The 21,217-nt window shown below is 43.6% G+C and overlaps 2 protein-coding genes across 2 annotated transcripts; both read right to left on the bottom strand.

Moving 5' to 3' along the window:
• Nucleotides 1-2,368: 2,368 nt before the first annotated feature.
• Nucleotides 2,369-18,523, bottom strand: ppp3r1b (protein phosphatase 3 (formerly 2B), regulatory s1ubunit B, alpha isoform, b). Its single transcript, XM_084441228.1, has 6 exons — nucleotides 18,345-18,523; nucleotides 14,780-14,819; nucleotides 5,564-5,740; nucleotides 5,072-5,131; nucleotides 3,335-3,519; nucleotides 2,369-3,229 (listed from the first exon to the last, which is right to left on the bottom strand). Exons 1-6 carry the CDS (start codon nucleotides 18,345-18,347, stop codon nucleotides 3,182-3,184), a joined length of 513 nt encoding a protein of 170 aa, XP_084297354.1. The 5' UTR covers nucleotides 18,348-18,523; the 3' UTR covers nucleotides 2,369-3,181.
• A 1,287-nt stretch (nucleotides 18,524-19,810) lies between these two features.
• cnrip1a (cannabinoid receptor interacting protein 1a) lies at nucleotides 19,811-21,146 on the bottom strand (the record flags this gene model as incomplete). The annotated part of the gene is made up of 3 exons (XM_084440849.1): nucleotides 19,811-19,975; nucleotides 20,250-20,394; nucleotides 20,968-21,146. The coding sequence occupies 3 exons, from the start codon at nucleotides 21,144-21,146 to the stop codon at nucleotides 19,811-19,813; spliced, it is 489 nt and encodes a 162-aa protein (XP_084296975.1).
• Nucleotides 21,147-21,217: the final 71 nt, after the last annotated feature.

Here is a 21,217-nt window from a genome sequence, read left to right on the forward strand (position 1 = left end):
ATTTTGAGGGCTAAAATGGCATTTTTGAAGTCGGCTGGTCAGGCTTTCATGTTGGGCTGTGTGAAAATAAATCTGGAGGGTTGCTGAAGTCCAAATCACAAACAGATGAGCAGGTTCCATGAGAATGGCAGTCTCCAGAGCTCCATGTGTGGAGGGGAGCAGTACAAATGGGAGTTTTAATTGGCAGTGACGGGCACAACTGGCCACATTCTACACAAGCTCAATTAGGACCATTCAGGAAACAGTCACACGTTATCTAAGGAAGAGAATCTAGTTCACCGGTGATGTATGTACGAACACATGCATGCGCGGGCTAAAATAGGTTTCACGGTGTACAGTCAAAATAAGGCTATCTGGTTACAATTGTTGATGGGTCTCATTGCCCTTGAGCTGAAAATCAAACCCAGAGCTTCCGATACATTTTCTTCTCCTTTTGCCAGACAGTAGGCTTAGCATGCAACATTAGAAGAACATTAGGTCCTATGGTTAATCAAAATGAATACATACACTATATAATGAGGATCAGGAAAAGTTGTTGTGATAAGAGATTATTCAACAATACTGGAATTAACTATTCTAAACATGAGCTGTGCAAATAAGTAAAATATCCCCCAATTTCAATTCAATGAACATGCAGTTAAACACCTCAAAAACAAACCCTCAAACTTACAACACTAACCTTAAATCAGGGGTAGGCTACACTGAGGGTGAACTATAGGACTAACCTTCTTGCTTTTCCTACAAGGGAAGTTGTTGTAAGTTGTCTTATATTGACACCTAGTGGACAATTTAGTGCATTACGAAAACAACCAACCATCTACCCAAATTATATTACAGTGAGGATATACAGTAGCATAGGTGCTCATAGAAATCCATACATTGTCACACCATTCACATCTGTAACAACTTTCAAATAGTTTATTTCTTATTTTCATGTATGAAGTTTCAATGGTTCCCACAGCATATGATGCAGCATGCAGAGATGGAAAGAGAGAAAGTAAAACCTAAGACTGAAACCATTGTGCCTCCACCCCAACACCCCATAATCAACACACACTTTTATATCCCTTTCATCCGATAACGGACATTTTAGCACTGACCTAAAAAAGAAAAACAAAAATGAGAGGAGCACTAACACTACATGTTTATAACAAATCTGTACAAAAAATGCAGCTGAAAAAGAAAGAAAAACATATGGTTTCCCCTTGAAAAAGACCATCTGGCAGTTGACTCTGGGGCATAAGTGAAGCTTTGCTGGAATCAAAGTGACACACAGATCCAAAAGATTATAGTTGTTATAACAGTTACATGTAGTGGAGTTACTTTTAGTCATTTCTTCATATTTTTAAACATTTTTCACCAATTTTTTTGGCAACATCCATGTATAGGTAATTTTCATTCATGTTATAATATATTAACATTATTATTCATATGTAAACAAGAGGAGCTTTTCAAAAACTGATCTACATGCACACAAAAAAAACAGGAAAAAAAAGAGAAAAACCCTCCATGTCATGCAAGCACATCACAAGACTTCGGGGCCTTCCGGGAACAGATAAGAGCCATCGTCGTGCAGCACTCCATTGAAGAAACGGCGGCGCGAGCAGTCGCGTGTGCGGTACGGGGTCACGCGCTCGAAACACCTGCCCGCACGGGTGCATCTAGTTGAGCAAAAGCGCAGCCGCGAACTGAATACGTTAACTTCCATAAGTGTAAGAGAGAGTCTTGTTCAGTCGTATTCCTCACCGCCGTGTAAAAATGTCGGTGGCTTCGTAATAAACGCCCTTGTTGGTTGCATCTCATCGAGAAAACTCAAGAGAAGGAGAAAATGGTGGGATGTGGGGAGGAAGAGCCTCCCACCTGTTATTCAGAACTGACAGTAGGACTCAAACACGGGGGGTTCTAAACCCAATCCAACGTTTGACACAAAACAAATGACGCTGTAGAGAAGGTGAAATCTGCAAGTTGAGAGTTACTTACAAACAGCCCTCAGTGTAGGACCATCCATGAGCCTATTGCCTAACCTTAAGATAAATCACCTGAAAATGCTGCCTGCCGTTAAATAAACCATTTTCAAGCAAGCATTGACTTGTGCACAAATGAACAAAAGCAGCATCTCTAATTATAGGCCTATGTGATCTATCATTTAGCAAATTACTAAGAGAATAGCATTACCATTTTATCTTAGGTGATAATAAAGCAATACAGTAGGCCTACATACAAAAGCAGAATGGTCAAACTGCCTACAACTGTATGCCACCCAGATTGATTGTAATGTGCATTCAACTGGGAGATTAGAGACTTCTATGGTGGAAAGAATTCCCAGAACCAACCTATGACTCAAAATAGACTTGCGTGTGTGCAGGAGTTAAAATATATTTCTCTCTACTCTTTCACTACTTTTTTTTTTTTTTTTTATCTCATAAAGCAAGAAAACAGTAGTCCCTGACTATATAAACATGTACAGTGCACAATCCCCTTATTTATTTATTTTTACAAAATTTAGTTTATCACATCATGATCGGAAACTAAAATGTTTACAATAAACCAATTAAGTGATACAGAAGAAAAAGTGTTACACCTGAAAAGTAAATTGGACTCCTAAATCCTAGAAAAAGCAGTTCTCCCAAATCTTGGAACAGCAGACAGTAGGCTAGATCATATATAACTGCTCATATCATTAATATGCTCTGATTGGCACTTCATGCTCTATGTATGTGTTGTGTTGAAATCAAGTACATCAAGTTACATCACAGCTAACTACACACATCCCCTAAGATATACTTTGTTAAAAAAAAAGAGAAAAAGACAAGAAAAAGACAAGACCAAAATAAATATAAAAAAATCAGAACTGCCTCGGAAAAAAAACAACACTAACCTTCCTCCCTTCCTCCACCAAACTGAAATGCTCGCTCAACGATAAAAAGCTGTCCTTCAGCTTTTAAAGTGCAACACCGGGTTATTGAGAAAATGAATATTCAATAACACTTAAAAAGGTTGGCTTCAGAAGGCTCGGGTTGGGGGGAAAAAAAAGGTGGCTTCACAGAGAAAATACTTCCATTGAAAATACACAGAGAGCGCTGCCGAACGACGCGTTTGCTTGAGCATATCCTCAGAAATGGATAAGAAAGCCGGGGGGTGGAGGGGGGGGGGGAGTGTTGAGAGGGGCTCGTGAGGTCAGTCACACATCCACCACCATCTTTTTGTGTATGTCTAATCCACCCACCACCTGCGAGAGACGGAACGCAGCAAAGGTCAATCAAAGTGACAGATCTCAACTTTTGACTTGCATTTCAAGTTTCTACACACTAAGATCAACGTGTCATCGACTCACCGCACAGAACTCTTCGAAGGATATTCTCCCGTCGCCATCTTTGTCTGCGTTAATGATGGTTTTGTCGACGATCTGCTGAAGCTGGGTGTCCTTTAGGTTGTTCCCCACCATCATCTTGAGCACCTGGAAGAGCTCCCCGTTGGATATGTAACCGTCCTTGTCCATGTCGTAGATCCTGAAGGCGACTGCGGAGAGAAGAGAGATGGAACACTGACATCTATTTCGAGATGGAAACCTGTGTCAGACATTTACAGAGAGACATATTATTCATTTTGAAGGGAGGCTCTCTTAACATTGACATAACATTACTAGTGCTTTCAAAAGCTTTTTGTGCGTGGCTGTAAGCCAGCACACCTAGTATAGCGTTTGTCCGGTTATAACTCCCTCCCTCTCTCTCTCTCTCCCTCTATAGAATGTAGACCTGCATTCTGTTGGGACCACAAGATCTCCACTGCACAAGTAGAGTAGCGGTGAAAGCAATGGACTCCCACGCGGGAGATCGGGGTTCATGGCCCCGAACCTCCACGTGTTCACTCCGACCTTTACCCCTTGCCTTATAGGTCAGATCCTGTCCCAACCCCAACCCTTATTCTAACCCCAGCCAACACTAGGCTGTAAGCCAGCGCACCTAGCATAGCGTTTGTCCGGTAATCTATCTATCTAGGACTCACTCACTCACTCACTCGAGATCGGGGTTCAAGGCCCCGGTGGGGATGATTTTAAGGGACTATACCCCACACCTCCACACGTTCATCCTTTCACTCCGACCTTTACCCCTTGCCTTATAGGTCAGATCGTGTCCCAACCCCAACACCTTATTCTAACCCCAACCCACACTAGGGACTGGAAGAAGGACACCAAAAGCAACCCGCCGATCTCCACTGCACAAGTAGAGTAGTGGTGAGAGCATAGGACTCCCACCTGGGAGATGGGGGTTCAAGGCCCCGGTGGGGATGACTTTATGGGACTATGCCCCAAACCTCCACACGTTCATCCTTTCACTACAATCTTTTTATCCCTTACCTTTGTCCAGAAACAGAAGTTGAACCAATTGCAGCAAAATAGCTAATGTTTCAGGAATCATCAGTGTAACTGCTTTAGCCACTGACCGCTACCATTAATGTTATGGAAGCTGCTGCTAGTTCTGAGCTCATGAGCCAACTGGCTATCCCGCTCTTATTGTGCTGGATTAGCATTGGAAGCATTGAAACTGATGTGTCCAGGCGAAAAGACCTATTGTAATCTATCAGACATTATGTCATGTCATTTCAATTCACAGCTATTTCAGTGGCATGACTAGCTTCCGTTCTACCAGTCCTGAACCGAAACAAGCCAGCCACGCACATAAGCCAGGCTGGACCTGGCCTGGTTTTTGAATGACGCCGTTTTCTTTTTAGCAAACAGTTTCCCACGTTTGTCCCTTCCACACTTTTGTTTTTTCAATCAATAGCACATTTTACTAGTATGTGCCAGACTTGAGACAAGTTTTACTATGTGCCAGACTAGTTAGTTAGAGAATTGTATCCATTATCCAATTGTGTTCCAATTATTGTACTGTTAAGTCGCTTTGGATAAAAACATCAGCTAAATGACTAATATAAAATGTATCCCTCCTTTCCAAGTTTCTATTGGTTGAAAACATGTTAACATTTTAAAGCTGACATGTTTTTTCTTTCCTCTGATATGCTGTAATATTTAGGCAACACAAGCTGTGATCAGTTTACATTACATACTTACAGCGCAATTTCTGCTCCTTATCCCCTTTGACACTGAACTGGGACACACCCTCGATGAATTCTGTAAAACAATGTCCAACTACTAGTTTCAGAAGTGATAACATCAATGGCTTGTTTTAATGTATTCACACAGTTGTATGCTGTAGACAGAGGGTTCCTTCAAGGAAAAAACCCATTGCACAACATAGTATTTCACTGCTAAATGTGAAGGTATTTTCATTTGAAAAAATAGGTCATCTGCATGTAACAAAGTCATGGGCATATTCAAGCACAGTAAATAAAGAACACTCATTCAATCATAGAGTACACTCAATTACTTGTTTCAAGGTTAAAAGAAAAAATTTCAGTATGGGCCTTCATAGAGTACACAAGAAAACAAACAAAACAAACGGAAAACAAGCAGCGAGTAAATAGCCAATTACCACCTTAAAAGGAAATCTACCAAAGTACACACATACAGTACTTACACATACTTGACACATGATCAACCTACCTTTGAAGTCGACTTCCCCATTGCCGTCCGTGTCAAATATATCAATAACTCGCTGTACGAGAGGATTCTGTTGGAGTTCAGGTAGAGACATAAACTCCTCCACACTCAAGGAGCCGGAGTTATCTAGGTCGAGTTTCTTAAATCTCTTCCCTAGCCTCTTAATCTCATCAGCATCAACTGAAATAGAAGAGGGACAGGAGACAGAGGGAAGGCCGGTGTTAGAAATAGAACTTATTCATGAATACTGGAGCAAAACGTACATGCCGTAGATCATTGTTGTAGGTAGATCGAGGTATCCTCATTTCCAGAGACGCACTTTCATCACAGGGAAGGGGTAACTCCGCTGGCCGCCAACTTACAACTGGTATTATGCCCCCTAACTGCCTATAGAAACAATACTGCATACCTGTCCTGGCTGGAATCTTGCCCGTTTTCTTGTGCCTGCTGGCCATAGCCCTCCCAAGGTGCTGCTCTAGTGTGCTAGTGAAGGGTGAACCTTGAACTAGAACGCCTCTGAATTCCGAACTCCTAAGCCCCTACAGAGCCGTGTGACGTCTGCCTTCCCCACTAATCACTTTACTGATGGCCATTAATTATAACAGACACACTGCTGTGTGTTAAATGTGTGAACACCCCCTCACAAATTTAAGAGCGATTGTGTGAGGGGGTGTTCAGGATCATATCTTGGGCCCTTACACTTGCTTGGAAAATGTCCTAGTCTAATGTTAGTGCTTTAAATAGAAGAGCGCAAACATCTGCCCAAGAAGCATGTCGTCAGAATGTGGGCTACAGTTGTTGAATGTGTAAGCAAGTGGGCTTTTCTACTTTAGAGAATGATCCGATCTCGATGTTAACGAAAGCGAAAAATAATATGTGGATCCGCCAAATGGCCTATCTCGCAAATATCAAAAATAAACACCAGATGGCACTTTGGGGCATAATTTAAGCCATCTCGCCATGAAAACGAAAGTGAAAGATAATTTGTGGATCTGCCCTGTGATTTAGATCCTCTCCCCCAAAAAAAAATTTTTTTTCCTTGGCGCGTGCTACACCCTCCATCAAGTTTCATGACATTCGGTCTGCTGACTAACGAGCTAACTGACTTTGTCGTGGGCGGAGGTAATAACGGAGGTGTCCTTGACTTCACTGTTCTGTTTCAGATGGTGTTGCTCAGCGATTGAAAATTAATTGGCAGCATGAAGATCATTATTTGGCAGCATTGGGTGTCAGGAGTTGGGGCTTGTTTAAAGTTTACATGATTTACTCAATGAAAGTAGTAATAAATGAAGTGCTTAGGTTAATGAAAATGGAATGTTTTTTTTATATTTATTTTAAGTATTATGAAGACTGCAATTCAAATTTAAGATGCAATATGTAACTCCTGCACTACAAGCTAGCTACAAGGAAAAATTCCATTTGTTAAGTTAAATTCAGTCTGCTTCAATTGTACGGTTTGGGTACTCAAAGCCATAGAGGAACGCCCTGTGTTGCTGATTAGATAGCACGCGTGCACAATTTGAACCAGAAGTGGAAACGATCCAAGCTTTTTCTTTTTAAATGCTCTGGTGTGATGCAAATTATAATTAAGCAATAACGAGAGGGAGTGCTTTACTGTGGTTTATTGCCCACAGGCACCACAGCCGTGCCAATAACCACAGTAAAGCATGACCTCGAGAGTCTTATTGCTTTTATACAACAGCACTGCACTGTCATTAAATATCTTTAAAAATAAATAAATAAAGGGTTTAGTGTTAAATTTCGCTAAATTGTGTTGCTTTCGGCCCTCCGCAATCCGAAATAGTTCCCAATTGTTTACCGTTGCTATAGGCAACTTACAGCTGGACTGGTCCACAACGTAAACAGAGCAAGCAAGCGATTGCTAGGCAACGCGAGTACGCTACGTGCTATAGGGAGTAGGAATACATTTGGTGATTAACCCAGTGCCTTAACTTAGGGTTTTAAGGCACTGCTTGGAAGGCATCTTAGCCAATCATAATGCGCGATTGTAACTAGCTGTTGTATAATAATAATTATAATAAAATTATAATTAAAATTTATGTATTTTAAATACATAAAATACATGTTTTTATTTTATGGCATTTTATTCTGAAATGACATGTTTATCCTCCCCTTCGAAAAAAACAACACAATTATATATTATATTATTATTATTTACTCATGTCTGATTGACTTAGCTTACACCAACAAAAATCTCATGCCTCGACATGTCAAATCTGAAACAATACATCCCACCTATCAGAGGCAGAGTAGCGTGGGTATATTGTCTGTTGGAAGCCTCGAGTTGCAGGCAGCTGGAATTTCTCCCGGAGACAAAGATTGGTCTGTGTAACCTAGCATTAAACTAACTGTATGATCAGATATTGTAGGCTATGTTAAAGCAAGTTTAATGTTATTGCATGGCACTAAAATGCCCAACAGAGCGATTTGAAATGTGCTTTAGCTGTCGCTCACCCTAGCTAGCCAACTCACTACTAATGTTAGCCTAGCGTTACTACTAACATAGCTAATAACGTGTTTGAAATAGTGCTAGTAAGCTAGTGGTGTCTTGTGATGTAGCAGTGTGGGACTAGGGAGCTTCATTGGCGAACCATATTGTTAATGCAACTTCTCTAACTGAGGACACATTTCTAGCATAGCACAAGTGAACCCGTTAACGTGAAGCGGGATGCAGGGGGGGGGGGGGGTGGACTGAGTGACTGCAACATGTCGTTCATCTGAGCCACTTGTTGCACCGCAGCTATTGTGTCAGTCTAGCTCACCATATGTAAGTAATGTTAAAGTCGCACTGAAATGAAAAAAGCATTCTGTCCCATTTTGGTTCACATAATTGGTCATAGTGTTCACCTATTCAACGATGTATGCCAAAAAAATTACAAAATTCTACTTTTGTTGTAATCTTATATCAAAGTATATAATTTCTTACTTCCTGGAAAACGGTAGTTCACGTGCAATGACGACAACAGGTACCTTCGATTTTAGGCCAATAATCTCACGACATCCACCCGTCAGTATAATTAATACATTTTTTCTGACTAATATTTTGTATTTATACTTAATTACATTTTTGAGCAAGTATTTGTAATTTCTAATTAATTACATTTTGATGCATTTATGCCCATCTCTGTATATACCCTGAGTGTCTTACCACAGTAGTTCTATATACCCTGAGTGTCTCACCACAGTAGTTCTATATACCCTGAGTGTCTCACCACAGTAGTTCTATATACCCTGAGTGTCTTACCACAGTAGTTCTATATACCCTGAGTGTCTTACCACAGTAGTTCTATATACCCTGAGTGTCTCACCATAGTAGTTCTATATACCCTGAGTGTCTCACCATAGTAGTTCTATATACCCCGAGTGTCTCACCATAGTAGTTCTATATACCCCGAGTGTCTCACCACAGTAGTTCTATATACCCTGAGTGTCTCACCATAGTAGTTCTATATACCCTGAGTGTCTTACCACAGTAGTTCTATATACCCCGAGTGTCTCACCACAGTAGTTCTATATACCCTGAGTGTCTCACCACAGTAGTTCTATATACCCTGAGTGTCTCACCACAGTAGTTCTATATACCCTGAGTGTCTCACCACAGTAGTTCTATATACCCCGAGTGTCTCACCATAGTAGTTCTATATACCCTGAGTGTCTCACCAGCAGTTCTGGTCTGACTCAGCAGAATCGCACCAAGGCGACAGGCTTTTAACAAGCAAGGACCTACAGCCAGAGCAGAGGCCCCACCCCTCCACGTTCCACAACGCATGGGAGCGCCAGACAGGCCGGCCGGCTGGCTCAGCCCGTAGAGCACCAGATTCTTCATCTCAGGTTCGTGGGCTTGAGCCTCACGTCGGGCGCAGCTAAGCGTTTGAGCGTTTCATTGCACGGTGCCCTGCGGGCAGTGCGGCCTCTAGCTCCCGCCAGGGCTCAAGTCAAGTGCGGCTGGCAAAGAGGAATAACCGCACTTCACGCCATGACACGGCAGTGGTGCGCCGTGGGCGCGTTACTGACACCGTTTCCCACTCAGCCCGTCTTCCTGTTGGCGGTAGGGAGAATAATGTTGGCACTTTGACCGGTAGGCAGGGCATCACTCAGTAAAGTTATGTGAAATTCCACATCCCTCTCTTCCAAAGGGGTGGGGGGGGGCCTGATTCCAAACACCGCTAACAGAGAAGATGGCTCACCGTCAACTCTGAAATGACCAAATCAGCCATAGTTGAAAATAAACAGCATCACCCATGAAAAAAAAATATTATCTGAAAATCCAAGGATACTAATGACCCAATCCCTATAGTAGGCTAATCTTAATTAACACAACTTATCCCTCTCCCCCAGAGGCGGAATATGGCAAATTTACATGGCACTTGTTACCAAGCAACAGGTACTTATATAAATTAATGTAAAATAAAAATTAATGTAGCCCCTTTGATTCTACCAGGCTGTGCCTATTGATGAGTGGTCACAATAGTATTCTGGCCTAGACAACACTGTAAAGAATTATAATATACTGTGCTGCTATTAACCACCATGTCAGGAGATGTTGCTCCTTGCCAGTTAATTAAGGGCATATGATCTGCACAGTTTGTCCTTGTGCACGGAAGGGCAATGGTATCTGTAGGCACTTGGCCAGAAACTATGAGCATGTGTCCCAATAATCCTAAAACGTCTCCTTCCCTGCATAGCCTAAGTAAGAGCAACAGCAAAAGTGCTATTAGGGCAACATGCTTCTAACCATTTAAACAACAAGCTTCTCAGCTAGAGGATGCCAGCCCCGGTAAATAAATAAATAAATAAATAAAAAAGACTATTTGAGTAGAGCCAGTCAAACAATCACCCCTTCAGTTGACTACAGATTTTAGTAATGTTGATAACGTAGCAGTTTAACTTGCATGGAGGGGGGGGGGGGGGTCGCTTGTTCAACTTAGTTTTTACTGTACCATAACATAGGAGAGGGTTGGGCCCATCACTCCTCATATGCCCATGCTAGAGACATGGACATGCCACTGCAGGGCTACGTGCAACAACTGCACTGAACTAATTCAATTACACCAGCCCCACTAGAGCATATGCCGGTGAGGGTATATTTCAGTCCGTGTATACGGTCCATGAGTATGTCTGAAACACAGGAGAAAAAAAATATGAGTATTTTTAGCAACAAGGCAGAGAACCCCCCACCCCCCTCGCTGGTCTCTCTCTAACACACACACACAAAAGCAAACACACACACAAACGAACACACATACACGCATAAGAGTACCCTTGGGAAACCCCTGGCAACAAGGAAACCCAGCGTACATACGGAAAGGGGGAGGGTGTATTTTGAAGGCTGCAGGCGGCAGTTGGAGAGGCTTTCACAAACCGCTGAGCTGCAGACGGAGACGTGTTACATTCACACAGGGTTTCATGACAGGGCTCAGTGGTCCTCACCACGTCTCCCGCCCCACCAGGGACCCGCAGAACAGCCAAGCGGGCCGTTACCAGCAGCCAGCGCAGTCCAGCGAGCGTCCGAGTTAGGAGTCTGTCGCCAGGTCCTCGTGATTCAAGGTTTCGACTCGCTCGGGCCAGATGACATGCCAGATCAGCAAGAGGGTTGGCCCACCACACGAATAGATTATCAATGACTGGACCTCTGAAGCCAGAATACATTCAGGCAAGTGCGGGGTCTAAATTAAGCCCCGAACGCGAGTTTAGAGAGCCCCATTCAACCAACCAACCAACGGGTAAGCTAAAGTATTTTTGACGTTCCACCTGGAGACCAATACAACCTGCTGAAATCATGCTCTTCCAGAGACATGAACAGGCCGCGCGGCGGGTTTGCCCAGCCGGTGTAATGCGGTCACACATATCAACCGGTCCGTGTCAGACAAGAGGCAGACGGTGACTGCGCCGCCATTTGAGTGAAGGAGGCCTGAGGAGTGCCCTCACCAGGGCTGCCACCCCTCTATAATATACTGCAGCAGAAACACAACACCTCCCACATGTGGGGGCCCCCGTCACGGCGCTCACGATCCTCCTGCCAAACGCTGCACCCACCGAGCCTCGTCAAAGCGCTGCAGCCTCCCGAGCGGCAAGAGACACTCTCGGCTCGGCCGCTCTTAAAAAGAGGTGTTTGTCGGGGGCGTAGCGGGCGTCGGACGGGCAGGAACGGCTTCCCCCGGCTTCCCCCGGCTTCTATGCGGATGATTTTATTTTGTTTTCATCGAGGCGGCGATTGCAAACTAAACTTCAAATTGTATTATGTCATTGAAATGACTGGTAACTACTTACAGTAAACCAATGTAAGTCAGGTTGAATAATAAACAATAGCAATGACCCCCTCCCTCCAACTTGGAGCTACTCTGGCCTGTAATTAATTACACATACTTGACTGCGTTTGGCGTGAATTAGTTCGCGGATCCTGTTTGTCTGCTATTGTTACGAGCTGGCATGATTTGTGTGTGGTGAAATGAAGCAATGCCGCACACACATTATGAATGTTGTTGCTAATGTTTGTTTTTGTAATACAGTAGCTAAAGTAAGCAGTATCTGTATCTGGCGATTATTTTAAGTCTACGTGTGTGTGCAAGCGCGTGCGTGTGCGCGTGCAATAGCATTCCGCCACTAAGAAAATCCCCACTACACCACTGATGTTTATGTTTCATGTTAGGGTTGGCTTTCTTAGCTTGATATCTTATTTAGTGCTGTGGCTACATGTAACGCTGGCTAGTTAACTAGCACTAGGAAGCTAGCTATCTCTGGGGTCTGTTCCCACTGGTTGACTGCTGACAGCCTGCTAGCCAATGTTTCGTTGAAGATGCAGCTAGGTTAGCTAGCTACTATTCTTGCATAACAAGATCTTACTCCAAACTTCATTTATGCCGTGCCAGTGCTATAGAAAGGTATGGCTGCACTCATTACCATTCGGAGATAGGGGAGGGGTGGGACGCTGCATTTCTTTAAGCCAATCACAATTGTCTTGTGTAAACCAATCACAATCCCTAGCTCAGAGGTTGTTGTTGTTTCACTAGTGAAAGGGACATTTGAAAACGGTAACATGCAGATCATGTAATCGGTAGCTTGCTTGCTGACTTTAATCTTCAAATAGTTTAAGCTAGCTAGTTATATCCGTTTCATGAGGGCAGCCTTATACAAACAGCCTTATACAAACAAGATATCACAAGACATCGGAGTCCGGCTGTAAGCTAACGTTAGCGCTGGCTTTATCGGGTTTAGGCTTAGGCCTCCTCCAGCATGAAAACTCCACTGTATGCTGATAGGCTGAGTAATCGCTCCGGACAACCCAACTGCTCCAAACAGCTCCAAACAAGAGCTGAAAATGTGGCCCCACCAAGTCAATATGTCCTGATGTTCAGAGCCCCCACTGTTTTCATCAGACCGCCCGCTTGATGAGCGACATTTTGAGCCGTTAGTGGGGTTTGGGGGGGTCGACCGTCTTTCCTCTGGCATTCAGATACTTTCACTTTATTGTTCTAAACTGTGGCCCAGTTAATCTGTTTTGACATAGGCTAGTCCTTTGCAGCAAAGCCCCAGCCGCTGTGGTGGATGAGTAAGCAGGCCAGCGCACAGCAGTTCACCGCTGCTCTGCTTAGTAGGGTGAGCTGGCCTCAGGCATCATCTGTACAGCCAAGAGGACAAATCCTGGTTAATTCGGTACATTGGGAAAACTTAGGCTACTCTACTTTTTGGGGTACCAAACATAAAACTGACCATCAATCAGTGTTTGGGGGAGGTAAAAAAAGAAAAAAAAAAAGAAGATATGAGTGGATCAGAGCTGTGTTTCCAACCCTGGCAGTTATTGAGCACACAGCTGATTTAAGGCTGTGTGCTTGCTTGACACGGTCAACAGCTGCCCCCGCCCCATGCTTTCAAGAGCAGAGGGGGTAGTCTGAGTGCGAGTCGGGGTACTCCCAAAAATATCTCACTGAGGGGAAGGCCACAGGCTGGCTAGAGACGGATCACGCGGGCCTTGACACTCCTGTCAAAGTCTCCCCTTGTTCTTGATTGTCCTGCAGGTGCATGACCCTAGCGTGACACTATGAACTCAGGCGTGTTTTGGTGGCGAGGGCGGCGCCAGCTGGCTTGGAAGCCCATCCTGATAGAGGAGACCTCAGTACTGAGAGGCTGGGAGGAACGTCCTTTATGAAGTGGGAACCCCCGAATTTGACTGCAGTAAGAGGAAATGTCTACCTGAGCACGTGCCACAGACAGGGCCTGGTCTCTCTCAAGGAGAAAACCCCCGACACTTAACATTTCATTTCCAGCTAACCAAACTCAGAGTGAGTGAGTGTGGCGCGGTCTTTTTCTTGGAAGAGCCCGAGACGGACGGAAAGAGAGAGAGAGGGATTGTTCGGGGGCTGATGTTGAGCGAAGTGAGCGAGCGCGGCCATCATAAATCAGGAGCAGCCCGGTGGCCCGGTCCGTGACACCAGGCCTAACAGCTCGTTAGAACGCGCAGGGGTGACCCCCCCACCCCCCCACACCCCACACCCCTCTGTCCCCACCGGCTCAGCACATGCACACTCGACACCTGCCTCTGGCTGCCAGCGAGACCAAACTCGGCGGACCGCACTTCCTCCACAGGTACTTCCCACTAAGTTAGGGTCTGAAAGATCGGGCCTGAAATTTCTGATTATGTAGCCCCCCTCTTTCTTTGAAGATAGGGCGGGTGGGGGGGATTGGTGCAGCAGGGGCGACATACCAATTAAAACGTGAATATTGCTCCCGACTAAAAATAAAGAGGGCTCTCCCACCAGCCCTGAAACTGACCTTCATGAGAGGAGGGGCATTTTTAGCTGTGGCAGCAGAGTGCACACCCCCACAGTGTGGAGGCTGGGTGACTTGGGGGGGGGGGGGGCAACGTATATATTCGTCTACTTGGCGATCCCCGCCGTATCGATTCCCTCTCACCAGTTGTCTACCGCTTAAGTGTCCCTGACACATGACGCCAGCGCCTGTGGTGCACGCCGGCCTCTGAGTTGACCTGTCGCTCTTTAAACTAGAAACAATGCAAACCAATAAACTTTGGACATCCCGGGTGTTCACAGTGAGTAAATTACAAAAATGTCTCAAACAAATCAAATGGCCTACATATCTAGTTTAGCGTTGAGACCTTTGTGAGTCAATATTGTGTTCTTAAACCTTATGGTGAAGCTAGTGTTTTTTTACTACCTGCAAGCCATAATCACAGATACTTACAATGTGTGCACATCTCCAAGGGATAACTTGCTTCGTTTCCCTGAAAAAAAGGAGGGGAAAGTGAGAATGACGATCGTACCAGACGACCATAAGGACCAACATTCATCACCAGGGTCTATGAGGCTGCATACCCTTCATTGTCAAAAGTAAGGTTCAAAAATCAAGTAGGCTAATAATTTTCACATGGCATCCACCACTGCATGACAGAGACTCCAAGGTCGGGTCCACCACTGTCTTTACTGTGTGTAGATCAACAGTACATCAACACCAGATGCGTCAATACCTTGAGATGCAAATCGGTGAAAACAACATGGGCATATAGTATACTAGTCACGTGTAGGTTTTTATGTATGGGTGTGTGATAATATAGGGTGTAGTAGCATATAGTATACTATAGTCACATGTATGTTGTGTGTGTGTGTGTGTGTGTGTGTGTGTGTGTGTGTGTGTGTGTGTGTGTGTGTGTGTGTTTATATATGGGTGCAGTAGTGTATAGGCGGCCATATGCCTTGCCCTTAAAACAGCAGGTGGATGTGAAACCTCTCAGACCCATAGTTGGCTTGTGTTTATCCCTAAGAAGTGGCGATCTCCATTATGCATGAGAACAACAGAATGAACTGGATTCTGCCAGCCCCGGAAATTAGGGCAATCCACTGCCTTTGCCTTGCCGCATCTCTGAGGGACATGCAGGAATTGAATAAAATGAAGGATGGGGGGCTGTAGCTCTCCTCATTAGATAATGGCTAATCAGTCTGTCTTTAACTCAAAAAGGTGTGCTGGTCGCACTTTAAATAAATCATATACATCTATTTAAATCAACATGAAAACACTCAGCGGATTGATTTTGAATAACCTCTTGAATGTTAATGAAAAGCTGCTAGCTATATCCTTACTTTTGTCCTGATATTGACATAGTTGTTAAAGGGGGCAATACAGCTCATTAGGTGAGGTAATCACAGTGGTAGGAAGAGTTTGGAAGCTTTGAAATCTTAACGAGTCATATAGTGATCCATTCTGTGAGCAAGGACATTGGATTAGACATAAGGTCATCATACCACACTCAATATGTCCTTCCTTTCAATCAAACAACGGCATATGCGTACCTACATCAAAGATTATCAAAAAGGAGACAAAACCAAAAGTAAATTCCTTTGCTACACCATGGGTTAAAAACAGTGAAAGCAGAGGGCCTGTTGGGACTTGCTGCCAACCACACAACCCCAGTACAGGGATCATTCACTAACTAAAGCATGGCTATGAAGGCCGCCAAAATATTTCCATCTTCCTTTTGGAAACAATGACAGGAAAGTTGTGGAGAGCATATCACTTATCTGAGGCCACAACACAGCCAAAGAGAGAGAGAGAGAGAGTCATTATGGCAGATAGTTTATTTCAAGGTCAGGGATGACCATAAGATTTCAAAGGATTAGGCCTAAACATCCTGGCAGTACATGTGACTTTTGTCACTCCCTGACCCACTGTGTGGGGCTTTGTGGAGCCATATTGGGTTCACTATCAAAGCGTTTCTACACCATCATCACTGGATAAGACATGGCAAAGTAAACGACAGAGGTATCCATCTCCCTGATGCGTCTTCAAATCGTCAGTGTCGTAGTAGATGCTGCAACTGAGCCCTATGCCTCTTTGACTTCAGGCCACACAAGATAGAGCATTAAGTTAAAGTGGATTGAGGGTTTAGGATTACAGCATCTACTTGGTGTAAGGTCGCGACTGAGGGGTAACCAAACAGAGGCAGCGCTATAAGTGACGCTTGTTTTGTAAGGCAGAAATTCAAAATGGTAGGTGTACTGAATATGGGTGGGTTTTACTCAAACTGTGTGCAGGTTTACCACAATTGTCGTCATTTTCAATATCAAAAAAATCAAAAGAACCATTTTGCTTTCACAAAATCATCACTTTCTTGTTGTTTTCATTCTATGTTCATTTTCAGTGTAGAGTGTCTAAACTATGCATTGTGCTACTCTCCTGGTTTCTCTCTCTCTCTCTCCCCCTCTCTCTCTCCCTCTCATACTACAATTACAACTGGCGTTTCCAGTAGGAATGGAAAGAGTAATTCCTTCCAAAACACTCCCCCATTGTTTTATCTAAAACATCTGCATTAAAGGAGAACCAATCATCTGACACACTGTGGTCCGTGAGCCCAATAGTCAACAGTACGCCCTAAGCATTTGCTTATGCTTTGTAGAACTAAATGTTTGCCAGTGAGCTGCATGATCTGTCATGTGCTGCTAAATAGCATGCCAGCATTCTGATTAAGAAAAGGTGGCGGGTACTGGAATTGGCAGGTGCTGCAACAATAATTCACCGTGTTAGCGAAGATCAGCTTGGCCATCACAGCAATTATGTAGAACACCTCAGATGACTAGTAGCACAAGTTAAAATACGACAGGACCTCGCTGCCAGCAACATTCACATTTGCTATAGGTGGATACACCATAGTGTCTATGGTTAAAAGGCATTGTGTTGTTTTTCAAGAGGTATTACAGATGCCCCCAGAAGAAAGTGGCCTACTACCCCCATGGATACTTTTATAGTATTTCCAAAATGGCCACTAGCTGTAATGATGCCACACATCATTATAAGACAGAGGGAATCAGAGAAATGTGTTAAAGTAGTTTATTAAAAATCTCTATATGTATATTCTAAATATAACCTGTTAGCATACTGGAGATGAAGGTATCTCAATATACTGAAGCCGACTCTGCAGATGAGCTACATGTAGTAAATTGTGAGGAAACACGAGACTGATTATGCAGTCACATAACAATAGAAACAGGAAACCTATGCTCAATTAAAAAGTGTTATATTAAAAAAAGCAATGCAATATTTCAGGTAACTTTTTAAAGGAGGCTGTGCAATGATTGTTGAATAAATGGGAGAACCCTTAGTTTCTCTGTAAGAAATATTATTGCTTAAATAATTAGCAATTAGCCTACTACAAGTCTACTGTATAACACTTATCTTGACACGCTCTAATTTGAGAGCTCGAGCTATGACACAACCAGGAAAATGTGTCCATACGGTATTTTGTAACCAGCATTAGCTTAGCCGTAACCTGCGGTTCAAACGCAGAATCTGCTCGATACAAGTTGATGAGCTCGTCTAATTTATGTGCAAACTAAGGAGTGACAGTCTATCGATACTGCTACAATGTAACCCACTAGCGGCCTCGGAAACGATACAATGTTGCACTTTTCCCCCACAAGCTCGCGCCATTATTACTGTGCTTAGCAAGCTAGCTAGCTGGCTGGATTCTGCCATGCAAACGTGATAGCATAATTCTAAAATATGGTTAGCAGTGTTCAGAAGAGAAATGACCAGACAGGCAGAACGTTGACATTACCGCCAAGAAAGAACCGAAGGAGCATTTGCATATAGACCATAAAAACATAACGAAACCTAAATGGGGTAAATGGCAGAACGCAGCCGTAGTGCAAGCGAGCTGCATGATCGCCCTGGGTGCTATGCATGCATGCGGTATGGTGCGAGATTGTGTACACATTTTGATCCTAGAATACTATTATTGAACAGATATTTTCCTTACCATTCTGGCGGTCGGGAGGGTCTTCGTTTACTGTGTGAAGAGAGCAACAGGGAAGGACAACGTTGCACAATCAATTAACACTACGCTATGTTTTTTCTAATTGTACGATAGGACCCGTTCGACTTGCAATCGCCGTTTCTCTCGACGGATGACGGATTCACTGCAGTAGCTACCGTGGATCCGCAGAGAGGGGGACGAGGCAGAGGAGGTTGTGTTGGTGTGGAGAGCGAGAGAGGTTGAAAGGGGAGTAGGGGGAGGTGCAAACGGTACAGTACATCCGGGTACTCTCTCTTTTTTGTACTGTAGGCTACATGTAGTCCACCACTTTTCCATTTTAAAAAGCAATGCATATTAACGCATGTGAACATAAATATTTTCCAGAATAGCTACAAGTTTGTAGCATGTGGGGTATTTGTGAGAGGAGGAACAACTAATACATGCCACACCTACAAAGCGTGTTAATAAGGATATGAAGCTCGTCATGGTTGATATGCAGATGAAGTGTCAATGTGTCATAGAATGGACGACTGGGTGATCAAAAGGGAGCACAATTGCATAATTAGATCAAATTCATTATGAGCTTTGTCATTCAATGGAAATCATGTAGAAACACCTCGGAAAACTATCAACAACAACGATCCACTTGTTTCCATTTATTTTGTGGTAGCACTGGTAGGCCTATATCAGTTTATTCACTCATTACGTTTTACAATTGTCCATTCAATATGTAACAAACAGAACATTTTAGGTAATCTGATATCATGGTGAACCATCGAAAGAAACAAAAAAACGTTTTGGCATTGGAATTATTCAGCCATACACATCATTGTGAAACTCAAACAACCAAAGCAAAGCACAAAGTAACAACATGAGAAACACTTGGGTACAGGGACAGGCATGTCTCTGTTGAAGAATGTAGTCAAACTTAAAGCTGCCTCGCTTCCTGATCGATTTGATCACTATTGTGCTCTTCAGAAGACAGACTGTTCAAAGGCATAAATAACACTACAGCTAACACATAGGAGAATAGAATACAATTATGATGCCCATTCACACAGCACACATACCTCACGGGTAATAAGTCAGGTTAGATACACGTTTTGTTTTATACATCCTATCCACAGGTGTCTTAAATCCTGGTCATAGAGGGCCACAGCTCTAGCTGGTGTGGATGGACTCAGTCAGTCCCTTCACCTGATGTTCTACATGTGTTTCATTTCCTGAATGAGTATTGCTCATCTGACATCCCTGTATATTAACCCAATGACCTCCAAGACCAGCATAACCGACAACCGCCTCCCATCCCTTCACTGAAGTATACAATTATGGTGCTCGCCGACTTGAAACGCATGCCTATACGATAAGGCTTTCCTTTTACAGTAGATGTTTAAAAAACAGTTCTAGTGCAACTCATCTCCCTTGCTTGGTTTCGGTGGAAGAAGATTTATGAGTTGATGTGCAGGTTCTCAGTTGAACATCTCCTTGTTGATCCACATCAGGCTGCGGGTCTCGTTGGGCTTACACTCGTACTCGATGTCGCTGAACTTGTTGCCAAACTGGCAATGCTCTCTCTTGTAGTAGTTGTAGTACTTCACCTGCCATACTGTCTCAAACTGGCCTGCCTTAGGGAACTGGACATGAACACAGAGAGAAAGAAAGTCATTTTTTCACCCCAAAACATAAAACAAATGATTAAAAACAAAATATTAGTAATTTCATTCAAATGCAGGTTAGCCTCCAAAAATCAAGACCAGGTCTGATAGACCGTGACTAGACCATTACATTAAAGTGATTTAGCAGACTCTTCTATCCAAATAATTGCATTTAATGTAGGTAGTCAATAGGGACCACAAGGGAACTAGTTACAATTGGATAAAGTAGGCCTAAGGGAAGTGGTTTACTCACCTCTATGCTGACTTGGACAGGTTGTCTGTCCCCACTCTTGGTGTGGGGCACTCCCTCCGTGTCGTACTGGCCGTGGTACACCATAGACGCCTCGTCTTTAGACTGCTGCTCCAGGGGAAAGGTGATGCCTCCAATGTTCATGGTCCTGTGAATTCCATGCACCAGAGTCAGTAGCATCTCAACCACACCCACCTGAGTATGGCTGTATGGTGGACCACGTAGCTAGCCAAACAGGTAATTACAAGGATTTCTAATTTCTTATTTCGCATTGATGTGAATCATCAGGCAAAGGATGCCTTATGTCTTCACCTCATTTGATTTAATAAAAAATGCATCCACACACCGCGTCAAAACATTATTTATTCATACAGACAGACGGACCTTAGCCTATTGGATGCAGGCCTGCAGAGAGGGCCACTCGACTCTCTCTGGCGTTCTAATGCGAATATCAAATCCAAGAAAAACATTTATTATCCAAAATGTTACATTACCGACAGATAGGCTACATGTAATTTACATTCTCTTCATTTTCTCTCATTTGCATAGGCCTACTCTTCATTTTTTGTGTAATAAAAATGCACGTCAAGTATTGAATCCTCATCATAGCAGTAGCCTTAGCCTACTCACCGTAGTAGCCTATATTGCGAACGGGGAACTAGCCTAAATAAAAATCTAGCCTGTTTTCGTTATTTGCAGTATATTATAGGCTACTACTTACGTGGCCTCGGCTTTCCCTGGTTTCAGAACCACCTCGATCTTGTATTTTGATCCAGTGAGCAATTTTATTGTCCTGTTCTGACCGAATCTCGTCCCATCCACCTTGAAAAATACCGGTCCATCGTTTGGTTGAATTTTGAGAGAAATGGCAATGTTCATTATTGGTGGAACGTCGTCCATGATTCCAAGATAATATACCTGACTGGGTTTCCACTATAATTAAATAGGAAGCGGGCAGGAATGATGCTGCG

Source organism: Borostomias antarcticus (assembly GCF_949987555.1).
Source record: "Borostomias antarcticus genome assembly, chromosome: 7".
In the NCBI taxonomy this organism is placed as follows: Eukaryota; Metazoa; Chordata; class Actinopteri; order Stomiiformes; family Stomiidae; genus Borostomias; species Borostomias antarcticus.